Here is a 19483-nt window from a genome sequence, read left to right on the forward strand (position 1 = left end):
ATCATACTTTGTGCATGTGGTACACGGCGCTATAATTAGGGTTAACATTCTTTGGAAACTGGTATTATCATGTCAATATACCCTTATCAATAAGTTTCATATTACATTTCTGAAAAGGGTTGTATGAGACATTTCACATGATTTGCTAGATTCCCAAATGACAGGTGGCTACACAAGGAGGTAGACTGCCTGGTTGGTCCTGATGGTGCACAGATGTAGCATTTCAGCAAATGCTCAGAATTTGGGAAAGCTCTCTGGGCTGGGACTGGGAAACCTCTGTGGATTGGGACTCCCCTCAGCTCTCAGCCATGGGCTTCCCTCAGGCCTGCCTGCCTGAACTAGGGGGCAAGGCACCATTGTGTCCACTTTCTAGATTCCAACCCATGGGCTGTTGTGATTTTTTTTTTTTTTTAGGGTGGAGCAGGAAGTGGTGGTTCCTAGAGTCTGAACTGTGAGCTCTTCCCGTCTTGATAAACATGTCTGTTGTCATAGCAACGTTGGCTTCAGGAGGAAAGGGACATGAGTCAGTGATACCCAGAGCCATAGGGAAGGCTGGTTGTTAAGAATTTGGTTTCCACCTCGTTTCATCTTAGTTGAGGTTTCCAGGGAGGGGGAATGTTGGTGAGAGAAACCGTGCTCGTCTTCCTGATGTCAGCATGCCTAGGATAGGCAGGCTGGGAACAGGTGTGTTATTTCTACTAAAGTAAGAGTCTTCTAGAATGTCTGCATTCTAGGCAAGGGCAGACAGAGCATTTAGTGTATGTGACCAAGTTAAAATCCTAAGAGAGCTCATCTAGACTGCATTCCACAAAAGGCTAAGACTTCTCCATGCATTCTGGAACCCCTCCTCACATCGGACCATGTGCCCGTGGGTGGGCGCTGGCCAGCTGCTTTGTCTTTGACATGCCCAGAGCCCAGCTCCCAGCTATAGTGTGTTTCATGAACAACCTCAGACTATGAAGCAGTGGTTTGTTTAGTGAAGAAAGATCCCGTCTAGTTAGCGTCTTTGTGGAATCAGGAATTGGAATCTGTTCATGTAGGTTGTGTTTCTCCTGACCGGCTGAGTAGTTGGGAAACAGTATGACATGAACAACAGTTAAACCAGCTAGCAAGGAAGGATTTTTTCAGAAAAGCCTCTGAATTCCACAAATCCTTGGACTGAGACGCCAAAAGCAAGGGTGAGAACGTGCATAAGAGACTTAAGTGCAGCTTGCCTTTCTTCCTGCTAGTGACAGTTTTGAGAAAGGGAACACTTCAGCCCATTTTTCACATCCTCACAACTGCTAAGCAGCTTCAGTATGTACTTCAGACCACCAGAACCAGCCTAACTTGAGCGTATCATAAAAAAACGCCAGCATGGCTACATGACTGTGTTCCCTTAGATTTCTCTCCAGCCCATCCTATCTGGCCCACAGCTGCCCTTGGATCTCACCACCAAATCCTCCCAAAAGCATTTTTAATATGCATCCTGCCTGAAAATAGTCTGAAACTTCTTGGGCCTCTTGAAATACTCTAATCCAGTAATGGGCTTCATTGGACAATGAAACCTTCCTCTCAAGGCTTCATCCCACAGTCCTGGACTGCTCATCGCGAGAGCAGGACAGCCGCCAGCCTGCCCAGAGAACTCGCCTGTCACCTGACAGTTTCTGGGCGTGCGGTGCCCTCAGAACAAGCAGCCTGGCTATCAACACTGTAAGTCTACGTAGCGTCCAACCTCCAACCACATCACAGGTGGAGAATCGAGAACAGAAGGTGAGAAAACAGATTGCACATTCACATGATTATTCTTGTTTATTGAGGTCTGTTTATTCTCCACGGGTGCTTTTTCCTCCAAGTAAACAGAGCAGGCGTAAATATCTATAATGAATAAATTTATTGTCTTACAAAAATCATTGTCTAGAAATATGGGAATACAAGAAAAGATATTTGCAGTCAGGTGTCTGGTGGTCAACAGCCAGTACAATTCATAAAGGGGGAAAAAAATCAAAGATTCCAAACCCACATGACAAATTCTTCCCAACAGATGTTAAAGCTTTTAACCCAAAAGGTTTGTGTTTTCAAGCACATTGCAGAGGATCAAGGATTTATAATTAACACTGATTCATTGTCACTGAATGTTTATAATACCACTTTGACTAGAGAGGTACATGATATGAAGCACAGTCAAAACTTAATACGTTAAATTGTTACAGAGGCAAATAATATATTTAACATTGTCTTAGTACTGTAGTGTCTAAGGCACTTTCTGTAATGTCAGTTTGATTAACTATCAACCCAAAACAGAATGCTAAATGTTTACTGTAACACTGTCCCGAGGGTGTGGGGAGGGAGAAATGAAAAAGGAGTCATCCACTGGCATGTCAACATTCAGGCGGGTGGCCTCTGTTCCCGAGGTGCTGTCCCCCTCACTGACAGACTTGAACAAGTCTCGGACACAAAACCAATCTTCCCATTTTGGGCTCAAAGCAGCGGCTGAATTTGCAAGGTCAGCATGAGAGCCTGGCTGGCGAGGAAGGGTGTCCCCCTAGCTTCTGCTCTGGGGGGCCTGTGGCTGCGAGGAGCAGGCCATCTAGAAGTCACTGTGATGGCTGCCCCTGGGCCTCAGCTGCATCGTGGCCACTGTCCTGTCGGCACAGAGCAGCCCTGGCTGAAGACAGTTCACGTGAAGAGAGGCGGGGACCCCACGACTTGAGGGAGAGGGGCACTGCAACCCCACGGATGCTGCTTCCCCCACCCGACCCCCCATCTCACTGAAGCCCCTTTCACAGTTTGCGCACTGAAATAGTGTCAATCATCATCTGAAGGAAATGAGAGCTACAGGTGCAGTTTAGGTTCACGACGTTCTAAGGGACTTGATGTGGCTGCGGAGGCAGGGGCCACGTGAACACAGAACTAAGGTAGCTGTCTGTACGACAGAGCATGCAGAGCGATGGGGCTGCAACCGCTAGGTGGCCCCATGACCCAGCGACTGGCAGCGGGTCTGGCGTTTGTTTGAAAAAGGGTTCTCTTAATATGTATTATAAAATGGTCTCTTGGCGGATATATGGAAAATAGATGCAATGATGAGGCGATCTGTTTAATATGTGTAGGTTTTGTGTGTGTGTATATATATATATATATATATATATATAAAAAGGGGAGCAATTGTACCTAAATCTGAAGCAGGAGACGTGTGTGTAGGCCATGAGGCCTTAAGACACAGTTGATCTCTCAGGAAGGAGTCTCGCAGCTTGCCGGTTCCCCAGATCTGCAGGAGGCCCCAAGGTGGGGGCGCAGGTGACTTCCTGCATGTCCTGCGGTATCGCCTCCTCCAGCTTCCTTGGACTTACTCGGACTGTGGCGGCTGCGTCTCGTTGATGTCACTGGTCTTACTTTCTGTGTCATCGTCCGACAGCTCCAGGGATGCACCCTCAATGTGCAGCTGGCGCCGGCCTGATCGGCTCGAGGAGAAGCTGATCGGGCCGCCTCTCCTGGAGGGAACAGAAAGCAGGTGCACGTGGCTGCCAAGTTGTCCAACCACCTGAGGACTCAAACCTCCCCACCCAGGACACAGCCCCTGGGGTGGTGGTGAGATCTGAAGGGCTCTGTGCTTAGCCACCACTGCCACCCGCTGAGCATCATCCTGGGGGGTGTGGTGGCTGGCCCCTGCTGTCCCTCCCAGACACAGTGAGGAAAGCACCACTGGCTCATCCCCGGCCAGCCGCTCCCCAAAGGGCAGATGGAGAGGAAATGCTCTGTGCAGGCTTTGTGGGCCTCCTAAGGTCTCTGCTGGTCTTTTTACAACCTTTATCAATGTCAACACCACTCTTAGCATACAAGAGCAGGGCAGACAGGCTCCAGCCTACAGGCCACACCTGTGCTAAGCTGTCCTTCTGGGGAGAAGCCTTGGCTTCCTGTGTCCTGGGGTGCATCAAGTCTGCCATGGAGAGGCTGCCCCCGCCCACGAGGGACAGGGACAGACTCCTTGGTTGGCACACAAGCTTCAAGCCGTGCATTTGCACAGCCCCTGAGTAAACACAGAGCCAGTGAGTGAGTGACCTGTTGCTTCCCCGCTCTTCAGACCACCAATGGTCAGGAGTCCTGAACGGGTACATGCCAAGGAGGACCTGCACACATGGCCAAGAAAACCACAGTGTCTGGAGCCACTCACCTCAGCCGGTTCTTCAGGGTGCTGACTTCGCGGCTCAGGCCCTCGTTGGCCTCGGTGGCATCGTCCAGTTCCCGCTGGAGTTTGCGCCGAGATGCGTTGGCACGTGTGGCTTCTTCCTCTGCTTCCTCCAGCTGCCGTTTGAGCTGCTTCATCCTGGCGTTGGCCTTCTCCATCTCGGGGAAGTTACAGGAACCGAGTCAAACCGCTAAATCCAAATTCGCATTGCTGTGTCCTGAATGTTTCAGCACAGGCTTCTGCCCCACTGGCCACACGTGTGCACACACACAAGGGCCCGGCCTAAGGCCTTTTGAACAGCCTGCCATTCTCTGCACAACCGTGTCTACACAGTATATTGAAAGTTAAAGTGAAGTCGCTCAGTCGTATCTGACTCTTTGCGACCCCGTGGACTGTAGCCTACCAGGTTCCTCCATCCATGGGATTCTCTAGGCAAGAACAGTGGAGTGGGTTGCCATTTCCTTCCCCAGGGGATCTTCCCAATCCAGGGATTGAACCTGGGTCTCCCTCATTGGAGGCAGACGCTTTAACTTCTGAGCCACCAGGGAAGCCCTTTAACACAGCATAAGGCTAAAGGAAACTTTTAAACAATTGAAAACCAATTTTCATCCCTGAGTTTTCTACAGAAAAGTGACATCTTCACAAGTGATCTATGGAATTGTGAAAGGAAACTGCTATTGCTGCAAAACACAGAAGAGCCAGCAACACGGACAGTTTCCACCCCCAGGAGATGGTGTATTCATTTTACACCTCCTTTCAACATGGGCATGTCAATATTCTATGTTGATTTAAGTACCAAGCCACTCTGGAAAACCAAGTGAGAACTCAGCCTGCCACTGGCCCACTCACTCCTGAGCCACAGAAACTGACCAACGTCTTGCTGGTCCAGTTCACACCCACCCAGAATTGCTCTCGGTGTTGCTAGGCCCTGGGGTGGGGAAGGGAGGGTGTGGGCTAGAGGCAGTGGATCCTCAGGTCTCCCAGACGAGTGAGAGCACAGCCCCCCAGGCTGCAGCCAGTACACAGCTGACATGCCCTGACACTTAGGAAACAGATGCCTGGACACAGACGAGGACCACTTGGGTCCCACGTGCAGTGTACTCGCTTTTTCTTCCCTTCCCACTACCTCCTGCATCTGCCCCTCCACCCGGCCAACATTGAATGACTGCCAACTCCAGCTTTTCTAGGCATTCAGATGACAGTGGGTGAAACAGGCAGAAATCTCTGCACTCATGCAGTGTCCACTCTAGTGATGGAAACATGGTAGTTAAGATCAGTTCAGGCCTCCCCACTTCAAGCCTTCCCCAAGGCTCTCGCCCACCCTTTCTTAATATGTATTATAGGGCAGGGCTGCATCCTAATCGCCTCTGTATCCCCAGCACCCAGGAGTGACCAGCAGGAACAAGAAACAGCATGTGTACTGAAACACTAGAAGTGAGAGTTTCCAACAGTTCTTCCTAAGTCAGCGAGTCACATAGTAAATGGCTGGTCTCGTATCTGTGTTCCTGTATAGCATTCAGGGTGGAAGATGTGTTCCTTTTACGTGCCTGCTCTCCTTACCTGTTCTTTATACTGGTCAGCATGGCGGCGTTCATCTTCAACCTGCATGAAGATTTCTTTCAGCTTCTTCTCGGTACGACGGACTAATTTGTTGGCGGCGGCTCTTTCCCTGTGAAAATGATCAACATACTCATTTTCACAGTTCTTGCAGTGAAAGTATTTTAAGTCCTTTTCTCTGGAAGATGACACACGTTGGAGTGCTTTCCAGGACCCCTGTATCATCGTGATCAACACAGCCCAGAAACTTCTCCCTTCTGGTTGAACCATGGATTGCCTTTAACGTAGTCTAATGCTGACAGAACACCTGCATTATTCCCTCACACATGGATATTTATCATCTTAGTGATCTTCTGAAGATCAAAGGTCACTTACATCGAGTGTAGAGTTTTTGGTTACTTAGTTGGTTACTCTCATCACCTAACATTTTAGCCTGGAAAACAAAACACTCCCATTTATTGATTGTTTCAATTTAAAATTACTTCCCACTGACTGAGATCCCCTGGAGGGCAAGGCAACCCACTCCAGTGTTCTTGCCTGGAGAATCCCATGGACGCAGGAGCCTAGCAGGCTAGTCCATAGGGTCAGACATGACTGAAGTGACTTAGCACGTACCTACCAAGATGCTAGAGCAGCTGAACACTGAAACAACTCCCCCCACTTCAGGTAGGAGTCAAGGCACCATGTTCTAGACATGCCTCCACTGTCCCACGTGAAGGAAGGAGAGTTAACTTGGAGAACTCCACTGAAAACACAAAAGGGTCTTTTGTTCCCTCACAAATGTTATGCATAAATGGATAGGATGGAGTCAGCTGAAAGGGCCAAGTCATGTTAATTATAACTAACAACAAACAAACCCTTAGCTGTTACATTTGAGAGCAGGGGGACAAAGTTCCAGATGCTAGGCTGGGGAGGACTCTGGGCATAGACCCTGTGTTTCTGGGCCCCCAAGCTCCTCAACAAGAGGGTGAAGTTGAAAGTCTGCTCCAGCTCTGGCCGCCTGAGATTCTATTCTAATAGATATGTAAATGCCTGCCAAAAAGCTGCTTTGTGCAGTTCCTCATAAATTTCAGAATGGTTTAAGACCCCAGAATGGAAACTGTTGAGCAATCCCTTCCTAAAGGAGAAAAAAAAAGCTTGTGTTTTTTGTTTCACTGCATTTCTTCTCTGCCAACACACTGTGGCATTTCACGTGATGCCGTGAACTTGGGCTCAGCCTTGGGCAGAGATGTAAACTATGGCACCAGGAAGTCATGGGGCACACACAGCATGATCAGCCCTCAGCTGAGTCTGGGAAGAGCTGACAGGCGAGCCCAGTGTTCCCTGAGGGCTCACACCAGCTTCTCTGGTTACATGTGCTCTTGTGATTCTTTCCCCAGCAACGAAGCTCCCCGGGACAAGGGGCATTGGTATCATCTCTATAAACCTGGACCTAGTCTGTAGCAGAGATACTGTAAAAACCTTTCTTTGGCTTACAGCACTGAAAACCTCTTACTTGGCTTCCTGCTCAAGTTGCTCCTCCAGCTGCCCAATCTTGGCTTCCAGGGCAGAGATGGTGGCCTTGAACTTGGACTTGACAGCGCCCTCTAGCTCCTGCAGCTTGGCCTTCAGCTCCTTGTTCTGCCGCTCCAGCTGCTGGCGTGCATTGTCACTCTTCTGGGCAGCGCTGCGCTCAGCTGCCAGCTCAGTGTTCAGCGTGTCCACCTGAAGGGGAGACGGGTCAGTTGTGCAGGGGATGGCACAGTCCCTCCTGGGGTGAGGGGACATGGCAGGCCCACCTGCAGTGTGGTCTTGCGGAAGCGGTCGTTGAGCAGCTCCATGTTGCTCTGCTCCTCCTCCAGCTCCTCCTCCAGCTGGGCGATCCGAGCCTCCAGACGCCGCTTCTCATCCAGCAGTGCAGACCTGCAGCCCAGGCGGCAACACTCAGCACGGAGAACTCCCAGGGCTTCTCCACCCACTGTGCTGCCACAAGCTGAGCAGCATTCGTAATTTTTCTCTTTCCCCTCCTCCCACCCCAATCTGCCAGGTCCTGTTAGTTTTTGCTTCCAAACACTCTGCCCACTTCTCTCCATCCCCAGGCCTTCCAGCTGGCCAGGCCCTGCTATCTCTCGCCTGGATCGCTGTGCAGCCCTCAAGCTTTGCTCCACAGCCAGTGTCAGCTTTAAAAGTGCAAAAAGATCCTGGTGTTCCATAGCTTGTCTAGCGCACCAAGATCCAAAGCCAGCTCCTCACCATGGCACACTAGAAAATGACCATGATGGATCCTTAGGATAGCCAGTAAATGGAGAAAGCAACCTTTTAATTGTAAAAAAACAAAACAAAACCCCAAAACCTGACTTTCAATGAAACATATGTCGAGGGAAAGAGACCTAATGAATGTGAAAGTGAGGCCCTGCACTGCAAGGCCGTGCAGCCTGTGGAGGCCAGATAGGTTCTGAAGGCCCTTCCTGCACACCTGTGTGGACGTGACTGGTGCAGGGAGGTGTGACCCAGCAGGGCTGCAGCCAGTTGGCTAAGGCCCAGCATCTTGTGCTCATCTCTCCAGACTTTGAACAGATGAGCAAACCAACCACTGACTCCCCAATGCCAGATGACCCCCATAGCCGACCTAGTGCCTTTGAGGACTGTGAGATACCCGCCCCTTCCGACCTGCTCAGGAGACTCACTTGCCAGAGGCGCTGTTGGCGATCTCATCCGCCAGCTCGTCTCTCTCCTGCTCAGCATGTCGGCGGGCTCGCTCGGATGAGGCAAGTTCCTGAGTGAGTTCAGATTGTCATGTAAGCTCTGGCTGCTAAGTTTCCTCAAATGTGAGGTCTGACAGTGCCTGTAGGCTGCTGCCACCTTGCTCGAGGCATCAAGTGTGCCTCAAATGGTAAACATATTTGAGAAATACACTATTCAACCTCTCTGTCTTTAGTCAGGTAGAACAATATCAAAATGGGACCACTTTGCCCAAGTGAAGCAGTAAGATGGTCCAAGTCTTAGAGCAATTCCAAGGGAAAATATTTGTTAAGCAAATAGATGAATAAATAAACACACAAACCTCCTGCAACTGAAGGATTTCTGCTTCCAGGCTTTTCAGTTTCTTCTCACTCTCTTTGGATTGAGCAAAAATCTCATCCCGGGATGCACGAGCTTCTTCTAACTCACGCTGGTAGTCCTTCATCTGAGCCTAAGCATAAGGAGGAGGAAAGTTTTGGGGTAGTGTTCATTCTTAGTTTTTTTAAACATACTTTTCCCCCCAGATTATAAAATATGAATATTATAAAAGTATATAGAAGTGACAATAAAGAAAACATTCAAGTCAATATCCCTTATGAATGTAGATGCAAAAATCCTCAACAAAATAGAAACCAACAAGATCCATCAACACATCCAAATGGGATTTGTCTGAGGAATTAAAGGTTGATTTGACATCCAGAAATGAATTAACATAACTATGTGATCACTTCAATTGACACAGATGCAACCTAATACCTTTCAATATAAAAACACTCAATAAGCCTTTGACAAAATTCAACATCCATTTATGATAAAAAAAACCCTCGAGAAAGCAGGCATAAAAGGCATACCTCAACATAATGAAAGCCATATATGATAAACCCACAGCAAACATTATCCTCAGTGGTGAAAAATTGAAAGCATTTCCCCTTTTTAAAGTCAGGAGAACAAGACAAGGATGCCCACTCTCACCACTACTATTCAACATAGTTTTGGAAGTTTTAGCCATGGCAGTCAGAGAAGAAAAAGAAATAAAAGGAATCCAGATTGGAAAAGAAGTAAATCTCTCACTGTTTGCAGATGACATGAACCTCTACATAGAAAACCCTAAAGACCAACAGAAAATTACTAGAGCTAATCAATAAATATAGTAAAGTTGCAGGATATAAAGTTAATACACAGAAATCCCTAGCATTCCTATACATTAACAATGAGAAAACAGAGAAATTAAGGAAACAATTCCATTCACCATTGCAATGAAAAGAATAAAATACTTAGGAATACATCTATCTAAAGAAACAAAAGACCTATATATAGAAAACTATAAAACACTGATTAAAAAAAAAAACACCAATGAAAGAAATCAAAGATGACACAAATAGATGGAGAAATATACCATTTTCATGGATCAGAAGAATCAATATAGTGAAAATGAATATACTACCCAAAGCAATCTATAGATTCAATGCAATCCCTATCAAGCTACCAATAGTATTTTTCAGAGAACTAGAACAAATAATTTCACAATTTGTATGGAAATACAAAAAACCTCAAACAGCCAAAGCAATCTTGAGAAAGAAGAATGGAACTGGAAGAATCACCCTGCCTGACTTCAGTTTATACAAAGCTACAGTCATCAAGACAGTATGGTACTGGCACAAAGACAGAAACATAGATCAGTGGAACAAATTAGAAAGCCCAGAGATAAATCCATGAACCTATGGAGACTGTATCTTTGACAAAGGAGGCAAGAATATACAATGGAGAAAAGACAATCTCTTTAACAAGTGGTGCTGGAAAAACTGGTCAACCACTTGTAAAAGAATGAAACTAGAACACTTTCTAATACCATACACAAAAGTAAACTCAAAATGGATTAAAGATCTAAATATAAGACCAGAAACTATAAAACTCCTAGAGGAAAACATAGGCAAAACACTCTCTGATGTAAATCATAGCAGGATCCTCTATGACCCATCTCCCAGAGTAATGGAAATAAAAGCAAAAATAAATGGGACCTAATTAAACTTAAAAGCTTTTGCACAACGAAGGAAACTATAAGCAAGGTGAAAAGACAGCCTTCAGAATGGGAGAAAATAACAGCAAATGAAGCAACTGACAAAGACTTAATCTCGAAAATATACAAGCAACTCCTGCAGCTCAACTCCAGAAAAATAAGCAACCCAATCAAAAAATAGGCCAAAAAACTAAACAGACATTTTTCCAAGGAAGACATACAGATGGCTAACACACACATGAAAAGATGCTCAACATCACTCATTATCAGAGAAATGCAAATCAAAACCACAGTGAGGTACCATTTCACGCCAGTCAGAATGGCTGCTATCCAAAAGTCTACAAACAATAAATGCTGGAGAGGGTGCAAAGAAAAAGGAACCCTCTTACACTGTTGGTGGGAATGCAAACTAGTACAGCCACTATGGAGAACAGTGTGGAGATTCCTTAAAACACTGGAAATAGAACTGCCATACAACCCAGCAATCCCACTACTGGGCATACACACTGAGGAAACCAAAATTGAAAAAGACACGTGTACCCCAATGTTCATCGCAGCACTGTTTACAATAGCCAGGACATGGAAGCAACCTAGATGTCCATCGGCAGATGAATGAATAAGAAAGCTATGGTATATATACACAATGGAATATTACTCAGCTATTAAAAATAATGCATTTGAACCAGTTCTAATGAGGTGGATGAAACTGGAGCCTATTATACAGAGCAAAGTAAGTCAGAAAGAAAAACAATATATTAACGCATATATACGGAATTTAGAAAGATGGTAATGATGACCCTATATGCGAGATAGCAAAAGAGACACAGATGTAAAGAACAGACTTTTGGACTCAGTTGGCGAAGGCGAGGGTGGGGTGATTTGAGAGAATAGCATTGAAACATGTATATTATATGTGAAACAGATCGCCAGTCCAGGTTTGATGCATGAGACAGGGTGCTCAGGGCTGGTGCACTGTGATGACCCTGAGGGATGGGATAGGGAGGGAGGTGGGAGGGAGGGTCAGGATGGGGAACACATGTATACCCATGGCTGATTCATGTGAATGTATGGCAAAAACCACCACAATATTGTAAAGTAATTAGCCTCCAATTAAAATAAATTAAAAAAAAAATTTTTTTTTAAACAAAATAAATAAAACTGGAAAAATAATAAAAAACAGTCAATAAACTGAAGGCAACTTCCCCAACCCTGATAAAGGGAATCAATGAAAAAGTAACAGCTAATATCATACTTACTGGTCAAAGACTGAATGCTTTTCCCTACAATAAGCAATGAGACAAGGATGTTTGCCCTTGCCATTTCTGTATAACAGTGTAATGGAGATGCTAGTTAAAGCATTTAGGCCAAGACAGGGAAATAAAAGATATCCAGATTGAAAAAGAAGAAATAAAACTTAGCTCAATTTGCAGATGAAAATATATAGAAAATCTTAAGGAATCCACTAAAAAAAGTTACAACTAATAAATAAGTTCAGTGAGGCTGCAGCATACAGGATCAATCAGTACAGTTAGTTCTCCATACCTGAGCTCCACACCCATGGATTCAACCAACAGTGGATCAAAAATATTCAGAGGAAAAACATTCTCAGAAAATTTCAAAAGCAAAACTTGAATTTGCCACGTGGGCAACCATTACCTTGTATCAGGTTGTTATGAGTAAACTAGAGATGATTTAAAGTATATGAGAAGATGTTCACAGGTTATATGCAAGTAATATACCATTTTATATCAGGGACTTAAGCATTGGAGGATTTTGGTATCCATGGGGGTGGAGGGGTTGGTCCTAGAACCAATCCCCCTCGGACACTGAGGGACAACTGTACAAAAATAATTGAAATTCAATACACTAACTATAAACACTGTAAATATTAACAAAGCAGCTATACTTAGAATCAAAAGGGTAAACTTTAGCTAATGTATAAGACTGTACACCAGAAACTAAAATAAAGCATCACAGAGAAAAATGAAATAGCTAAATGGACTGACAGCCATGTTCATGGACCATATTTGTGGAAAACTCGATACCTTTGTGAGGGTGGTAGTACTCTCCAAATTGATCTACCAAGTCAACGTAAAATAAGAATTCAAGCTGGCTTAGGGGAGGCGGGGGTAGAAATTGACAAGCTGATCCTAAATAGAATCGGAAGGAACCCAGAACAGCAGTCATGAAAAAGAACAAAGCTGGAGAAGTCATAGTTCCCAAGTGCAAAACCTATAAAGCTACAGTAATCAAGACTGTGTGGTCCTGGCAGGAGGACAGATATAGATATCAAGGAATAGAACTAAGAGTCCAGAAATAGACAAAAGTCTATGGTCAGCTGATTTCTGACAAGAGGGCCAAGATAATTTCAATGGGAAAAATCTTTTTAACAAATGGTGCTGGGACAATTGAATATCCATATCCCAAAGAATGAATTGGGTTCATATATCAAACTACATAATAAAAATTAAAATGGATTTACAAAGAGCCAGAAGTATAAAACTCTTCAGTCATGTCCGACTGTGTGACTCCATGAACTGCATAAAACTCTGGATTAGGTAGTGGTTTCATAAATAGTAAAAACAAGAAACAAAAAAAAAATTATCTGAACTCCATCAAAATAAAAAACTTTTTGCACTGTAAAACAGTACCACTGAGGGAGTGAATAGATAATCCAGAGAATGGAAGAAGATGCAGAATCACCAAGGCCAAATGAATGGAAATTTTCTAAAGCTTTTGTCTTTCCCTCCAGAGAAGTGTGTCCTTGTATGAGACAGCCTATCACATCCTGCCAATACAGCAAGTTACTACAGAAATCACTTTGTCACTGTGACAGTGAAAACCGGCATGCCATTTGAGTAGCTAAAGTGATGCTGACCGGACAGAAAGGCGCAACTGGAGGCGGAGCAGAGCAACATGAAGCTGCTCAACGACCGCTTCTGCAAGACCATGCTGCAGGTGGGCCTGCCGTGTCCCCCCAACCCCAGGAGCAGCTCGCGGCCTTGGTCGACAAAGTCGACACCACCTACTTCCGTGGGTGGCTGCGTGTTTAGCTGACCACGAAACATTATTCAGAGCCCCGAGAGCTAATCTCTCAGTGAGTGCCCACCTGGCAACTCCATCTCACTCAATCCAAATGGGGCCAAGCCCACCCTGTAGACGCTGGAGCTATACATGTATCATCTTTGTGGCCTGTGGCCACAGCCTACAGCTTAGGATGACAGTGGCCCTGTGCCCTTTAGCAGTGACGTGGCAAATTCAGCCCGCCAGCACGATGGTGGCTGGATGCTGCCCAGAGCCTTCTCTCCAGCATCACGGGCCATGTCGTGCTTGGTGGTCTCAGCAGGGCCTGATGACCCCACCATCACACCCTGATGGCTGGTGGCACTCACCTGGAGTTTGCGGAGCTGCTTGATCACTTCGTCCCTTGCTTTGTTAGCTGCCTCGATTTGAGCCTCCAGGTCCTTCAGGTCTATTTCCATTTTCTTCTTTGAGGCAACAGCCAGGGCCCGCTGTTTCCGCTCATCCTCCAGTTCTGCCTCGAGCTCCCGCACCTGACAGGCAGTGTCAGGATACATCCATCAGACCTGGTGTCCTCACACAGAGAACAGGCCCAGGGTTCAGGGGGTTTGGCTTACTCAGGAGAGGGGCTCTTTGCCTCCAAGCAGTTATTATTATTAGCAGCTGAATTTGTACAGAGAGATCTATAAACATCTCCACCTGGTACAAATCATTTCCACCGACCATGCCAAGAGTGTGTAAGGAGGCAGGATCCCTGATCTCAAGCTCCTAGTCCAGGTGATGCACGTGGAAGGCACGAGACAAGCTCTTAGGGAAGCTCCCCCCTACCCCACACAGGGACACCCCAACCCCTGCAGAGGGGCCCACGTGTCAACCACATGGGCAAACAGCTTGGACGCACTCCCTCCAGCCCCAGGCAGCCCTTCAGATGATGGATGCTCCCTACTAATAAGCTGATTCAGAATTCCCAACTCACAGAAACTCAGTTAATGTGTGCTGTTTTAAGTCACTAAGCTTGAGCTAATCTGTTATCTAGCAATAAATGACTAATAAAATGTTAGTGGACCAAAAATAATAAAGTATCAAAAGACTTGATACCATGAACTCTAAGGGAATGTTAAAGTGAAAGTCGCTCAGCTGTGTCTGAGACTTTTCAACCCCGTAGACTATACAGTCCATGGAATTCTCCAGGCCAGAATACTGGAGTGGGCAGCATTTCCCTCCTCCAGGGTATCTACCCAACCCAGGGATCAAACCCAGGTCTCCCGCATTGAAGGTGGATTCTTTACCAGCTGAGCTATCAGGGAAGCCCTTGGGAATGTTTCACTTTAAAATTTTAAATTAGAAGTTTAAATGCACTCAGAAAAGTACATAAATTGTAAGTGCCCAAGCAATGTTTTCAAATAACAAAAATGTAAATACCTAGAGTTTTCCCTTTAAAGAGTGGTTTAATTAGGACATGCAATCTGACCTTCAAAATATTCTGAATCACCTTGTCAGGTATGTACTGATTCTTCCCTTTACTGACATTTGTAAGACTCCCAGAACTTGAACCTGACTACATGTCCCTGGACAGCGTACTGGCTTTTAAGTAGTAATGATAATCTGGGAAATTGGAAATCAAAACCAATTACATTACATTTTAAAGATAAAGTTATATGACCCAATAAATTTCCTCCAGCTACTATGTTCCAACATGAATATCACCGGCTCAAAACTGGTCTTTGAGCACAAACAAGGGCCCGTTCTGGGGGCCACACCTCTAAGATCTACCTGTTTAATGAGCAGCCGCTTCTTTTCCTCATTCTGCTCATCCCTGGTCTGCAAGTCTCTCTCAAACTGGGCCTTCATGGCTTGCATGTTGACCTCCAGGCGAAGCTTGGCATCTTCTGTAGCTTGGAGCTCATCTTCTAGCTCCTCCAGTTGGGTCCTCATTTCCTCCACCTGCTGCTCTAGGGCCCGTTTGGATTTCTCAAGTTCATGAACCTAGACCACAAGAAGCAGCACAGGTATGACCCTTGGTGAAACATGCATGGACAGTAGTTCCTGTTATAGAGCCAACCCCCCCAGGCATCCCCCCCCCGGGACCTGGCCGCTGCACTAGTCCTCATCTCAGAGGGCGCCATCTGAATGACAGGCCTGACTTCATGCCCATGTGCCCTACCATGAATCATGCAGCCAAGAGATCTCTAAAAGCTGATGATCAGAAAAAGAGCATGGTGTCAGGGCAATGGCCTGTTGATTGGCCACTGGCCTGCGGTCTCACAGCACCTCCTTCTTGCTGTGGTGAAGATGATTTGTATTGAAAATGCACATGTGCAGATTTTTAAATATTAAGGTGTGTGAGTCCTAAGAAGCAGGGTACAGCGAGAAAGAGGTCTGACCTTTCTCTGGACAGAGATCCCCACCATGCACCCATTTACTAAGTTCTCTGTGCCCAGCACTGTGCTGGGTGCTCCCCTTCATGTTCCATTTGATCTCAGACAACTCTCAGGCAGGCATGTGCAGGCACTATTATAATGTGTCCCTTGGGGTTCATGGCCATGTCGGTTCCCCTGAGGACAGAAGATGCCTTAGGACATGAGGAGGCCTGTGTCTCTTACTGCTTGGCACTTCACAGGCACAGAGGAAATGTTTTTGGAAAGAATGTGTGACTATCGTTTATTCTTGAGAAAACCAACGAGGAACAAGACGACAGACTCAGTGCTGGAATTTTCTCTTTGCACTTTACTATGTAATCCTGGCCATTTCTATGCTAGGGGGCTCTTGTCCACTGGGTTGTAGAAGACTCAGCAGGAAAGGCAGTCCCACACCCTCATTATATGGCCAAACGGCCCATGTCCCAGGAAAATGAGATTTTATTTTGGACTTTGTGTCTTTCAGAGCACATCTGTAGCAGCTTCATGAAATAGGTAAGTATCATGTCCATTGGACACAAGAGGAAATGTGGAGAGGCTGAATGGAGCTGGGGGAAGAGTCAAACCCTGAACCTGTTCTGACCCCCAGGCCTGGATCCCCATCGCTCTCCTCAAACCTCCAACACTGAGGGAGGGATGCAGGGTGAACAAACATCATGGCAGCATCATGGACGGCATGTGCAGCTAGGGGATAAGGGGTCCCCCTGGCTCCTCCCCAGGTTTCCCACTCTGTGCAGGAGACAGACCCCACTGCCCTCAATCTGATGCAACTTCTGATACTTGGATTTGATAACCACCCATGACCCAGGGACAAAGAAACACTCCATTCACAAGGCCCCCGCGAGGATGCGGGTTACAGTGGGGAGGGTCCGTGAAAACCACGAGAACGCCCTGCCTGGCTTTGGCGCAGGCAGGAGAAAACCTGACAGCTCATCCCGGAAGACCCTGACCTGACAGGCTGAGACCACCTCGTCCATGTCGCTCTGGGCTGGCCCTTCCGAGCTGCTGGCCCCCCAGCGGCCTGGGCCCTGGCACTTACGTTCTTGCCCACGTCGTCCTTGGAGCTCATGAGGTCCTCCATGTCCGCCCGCAGCTGCTTGTTCTGTCGCTCAGCCTCCTCCCTGGCCTCCAGGGCCTCCTCCAGGGCACGGGCCAGGGACAGGGCTTTGGTCTCCTTCTCTCGGGCCTCTGCCTCCGCCCGGTCACGCTCTTCTGCGTAGCGGGCAGAGATGTTCTTCTCTTCTGCTAACAGCTACACGGGATGGCGTCAGGAAAGAGTAAAGATCAATGTTGGACTTCTCTCACTTGCTGCATGTCTGACTTACAGACATGAGATCACCATGAGATCATGGGTGTTCTATTCTATTTCCTCCTTTATGCTGGACTTTTTCCAGTTTTGCTACAAATACACCTTGTTTTAAATAAGGGATTATTTTAAACCCAAATGATGAAAGTGAGGGCTGTGCCAGGAGTAAACGTGGGGTGCTGACCCTGGAGCCTGGGGTTGGGAGTGTGGACCCCACCTGATCAAACTTCTTCTGTTTCTTCTCCAAGTTGGAGACGATCTGGCGCTGGTGGTCCAGGTCTACCAGCAGGTCGTCCAGCTCCTGCTGCAGGCGGGTCTTGGTCTTCTCCAGCTTGTCATAGGCCAGGGCCTTCTCCTCCAGGCGCTGGCTCAGCACCTCCACATCCTTGAGGAGCTTCTTCTTGGCTTCTTCCAAACTTTCAATTGTCCCCAGGTCATCATCTACTTTCTTCTTGGTATCTGTCAACTAAAGGAAAAAAGATCAACATTAAAGAACTCACCTGGATTTCACATTTGAGGAAAAAAGGTAAAACTTGTTTTCATTATCTTGTGAAGATATAAAGAGAAGAAATAAAACAAATCAATACTCTGTGACTCTGAGCAAATGAATCTTAGACCATAAACTTCTTCACTAATCATCTACACACAATGAATGGACTAGAACCTTACATCTCCCAGCATTGTAACCAGCATAGGGTTAGTGTGTGATGAGGTTGAAGAAAACACACTTAAGGGGTTTCACTTAGGACAAGGCCCACTTAACTGTCCCAAATGGAGCTGGAAACACCCAGCAGGACAGGGACATGACACACAGGTGGAGGGTCACAGTCCTCACAGCCTCGCGCACCTGGGCCTGCAGGGCCTGCAGCTGCTTCTCCAGGCTCCTCCTGGCTTCCTCCTCTTCCTCCTGCTGCTCCTGGAGGCTGCTCCTCTCCTCCTCCAGTTGCCGGATCCGACTGCTTAGGTTCAGTTTCTGGCGCGTCTCCTCCTGAAGAAGCTCCTGTTCATTTTGATAGAAGGTCAGTACTCAGGTTACAGTCATCACCCAAACCACCATATCCTTAATTAAAAAAACAGTGTGAGGAATACCCAGTGATAATAACAAACAAGTGATTTTTAAAACACACATGATCATTTAAACAGCGCCTGTAATACAAGAGTGCTTTAAACTTATTCACTGGGGAATACCCTGGTGGTCCAGTGGTTAGGACTCTGAACTTTGTCACTATTCAGGGCATGGGTTCCATCCCTGGTTGGGGAACTAAGATCCCCAAAACCGAGTGGTGGCCAAAAAAACACCACCACAAAATCAATCCTATTCACAATAAATGGCAACACCTCCCCCCAGGGGCCAGGGCCTCGCGAGCTTCCTTTTTCCACATCCTTCATCACTTCTTGAATCCCTTCCAGCTGCTCTCAGGTCAGCGGAATGGGTCAAAACCGTAAGAAAACCATCTTATTTAACATGGCCAGCAATGCATGAGTGTACAATAAGACCACCGCCTGGTGAACCACACCCCAGGCAGTGCCCAAGTGGCCGGCCAGAGCCCCCTCCCAGGCGCCCACACACCCTACAGACAAGGAACCACAGGCTCTATGTATGAGCTCAGAGGAGGGCTCTTGAGCATCAAGGCTTTTGGTACAAGACAGTTGAAAATAAAACAGGAAATCAGAAAGAGGTGATAAGAGGCCAATTCTGGGACAAGCATGTTTCACCAGCTCACAGATGATAGAAACAGGAGAGTTATGGGATGAATACCCTCCCCACCCTCAGAATACCTGTGTGTCTTGGAGCTGAGACTCCAGACCAGCTGCATCCTTAGCAAATTTAATACCCTTCTTCTCTGCTTCTTCTAGAAGAGTTGAGACATTATCCAATTCATTCTGCAAGGAGGAATAAAAGATCAGACTCCCTTCGACAGTGGGCAGATAGAAAAGAGTGGTGGTTCTGTTATGGAAAAACTGCATTTTTTTGACCAACCCAATAGTGTCCACAGTCACGTGAGAAAGGGACGGCACATGGAAGACACAGCAGTCTTGGCCACAGAGGGTGGGGAAGGCTCTGGGCTGCCTGCCTGCAGCTCTACCCCTGAGAACTGCCAGCTGAGTCTCAGGAGCAGTCGAGCTAGTCACGTCCTCATCTACCAGACTCATCTCGGAGTGATGTGAACTTTAAGTGGGAGAACCAACACAAGGAGCCTAACGTGTGCTGGGGGCTGCCTGTGTGCCCCTGAATGTCAGTCCCTGCCCGACACTGGGGGTGATGTCTGGGAACGGTT

General features: G+C 46.8%; 1 protein-coding gene across 1 annotated transcript in view; it reads right to left on the reverse strand.

The window, feature by feature from the left end:
• Positions 1-1854: 1854 nt before the first annotated feature.
• MYH10 (myosin heavy chain 10) overlaps positions 1855-19483 on the reverse strand; it is a 120541-nt gene continuing 102912 nt past the window's right edge. Inside the window, exons 29-41 of the mRNA XM_061143457.1 lie at positions 18984-19088; positions 18052-18204; positions 17422-17670; positions 16938-17150; positions 15255-15467; positions 13853-14014; positions 8766-8894; positions 8389-8477; positions 7501-7624; positions 7218-7426; positions 5726-5834; positions 4151-4323; positions 1855-3470 (exon numbers count right to left, since the gene is read on the reverse strand). Coding sequence (XP_060999440.1) covers positions 3326-3470; positions 4151-4323; positions 5726-5834; positions 7218-7426; positions 7501-7624; positions 8389-8477; positions 8766-8894; positions 13853-14014; positions 15255-15467; positions 16938-17150; positions 17422-17670; positions 18052-18204; positions 18984-19088 — 2073 coding nt within the window. The 3' untranslated portion in view covers positions 1855-3325. The remainder of the gene's footprint in view (positions 3471-4150; positions 4324-5725; positions 5835-7217; positions 7427-7500; positions 7625-8388; positions 8478-8765; positions 8895-13852; positions 14015-15254; positions 15468-16937; positions 17151-17421; positions 17671-18051; positions 18205-18983; positions 19089-19483) is intronic.

Source organism: Dama dama, chromosome 5 (genome assembly GCF_033118175.1).
Source record: "Dama dama isolate Ldn47 chromosome 5, ASM3311817v1, whole genome shotgun sequence".
Lineage (NCBI taxonomy): Eukaryota > Metazoa > Chordata > Mammalia > Artiodactyla > Cervidae > Dama > Dama dama.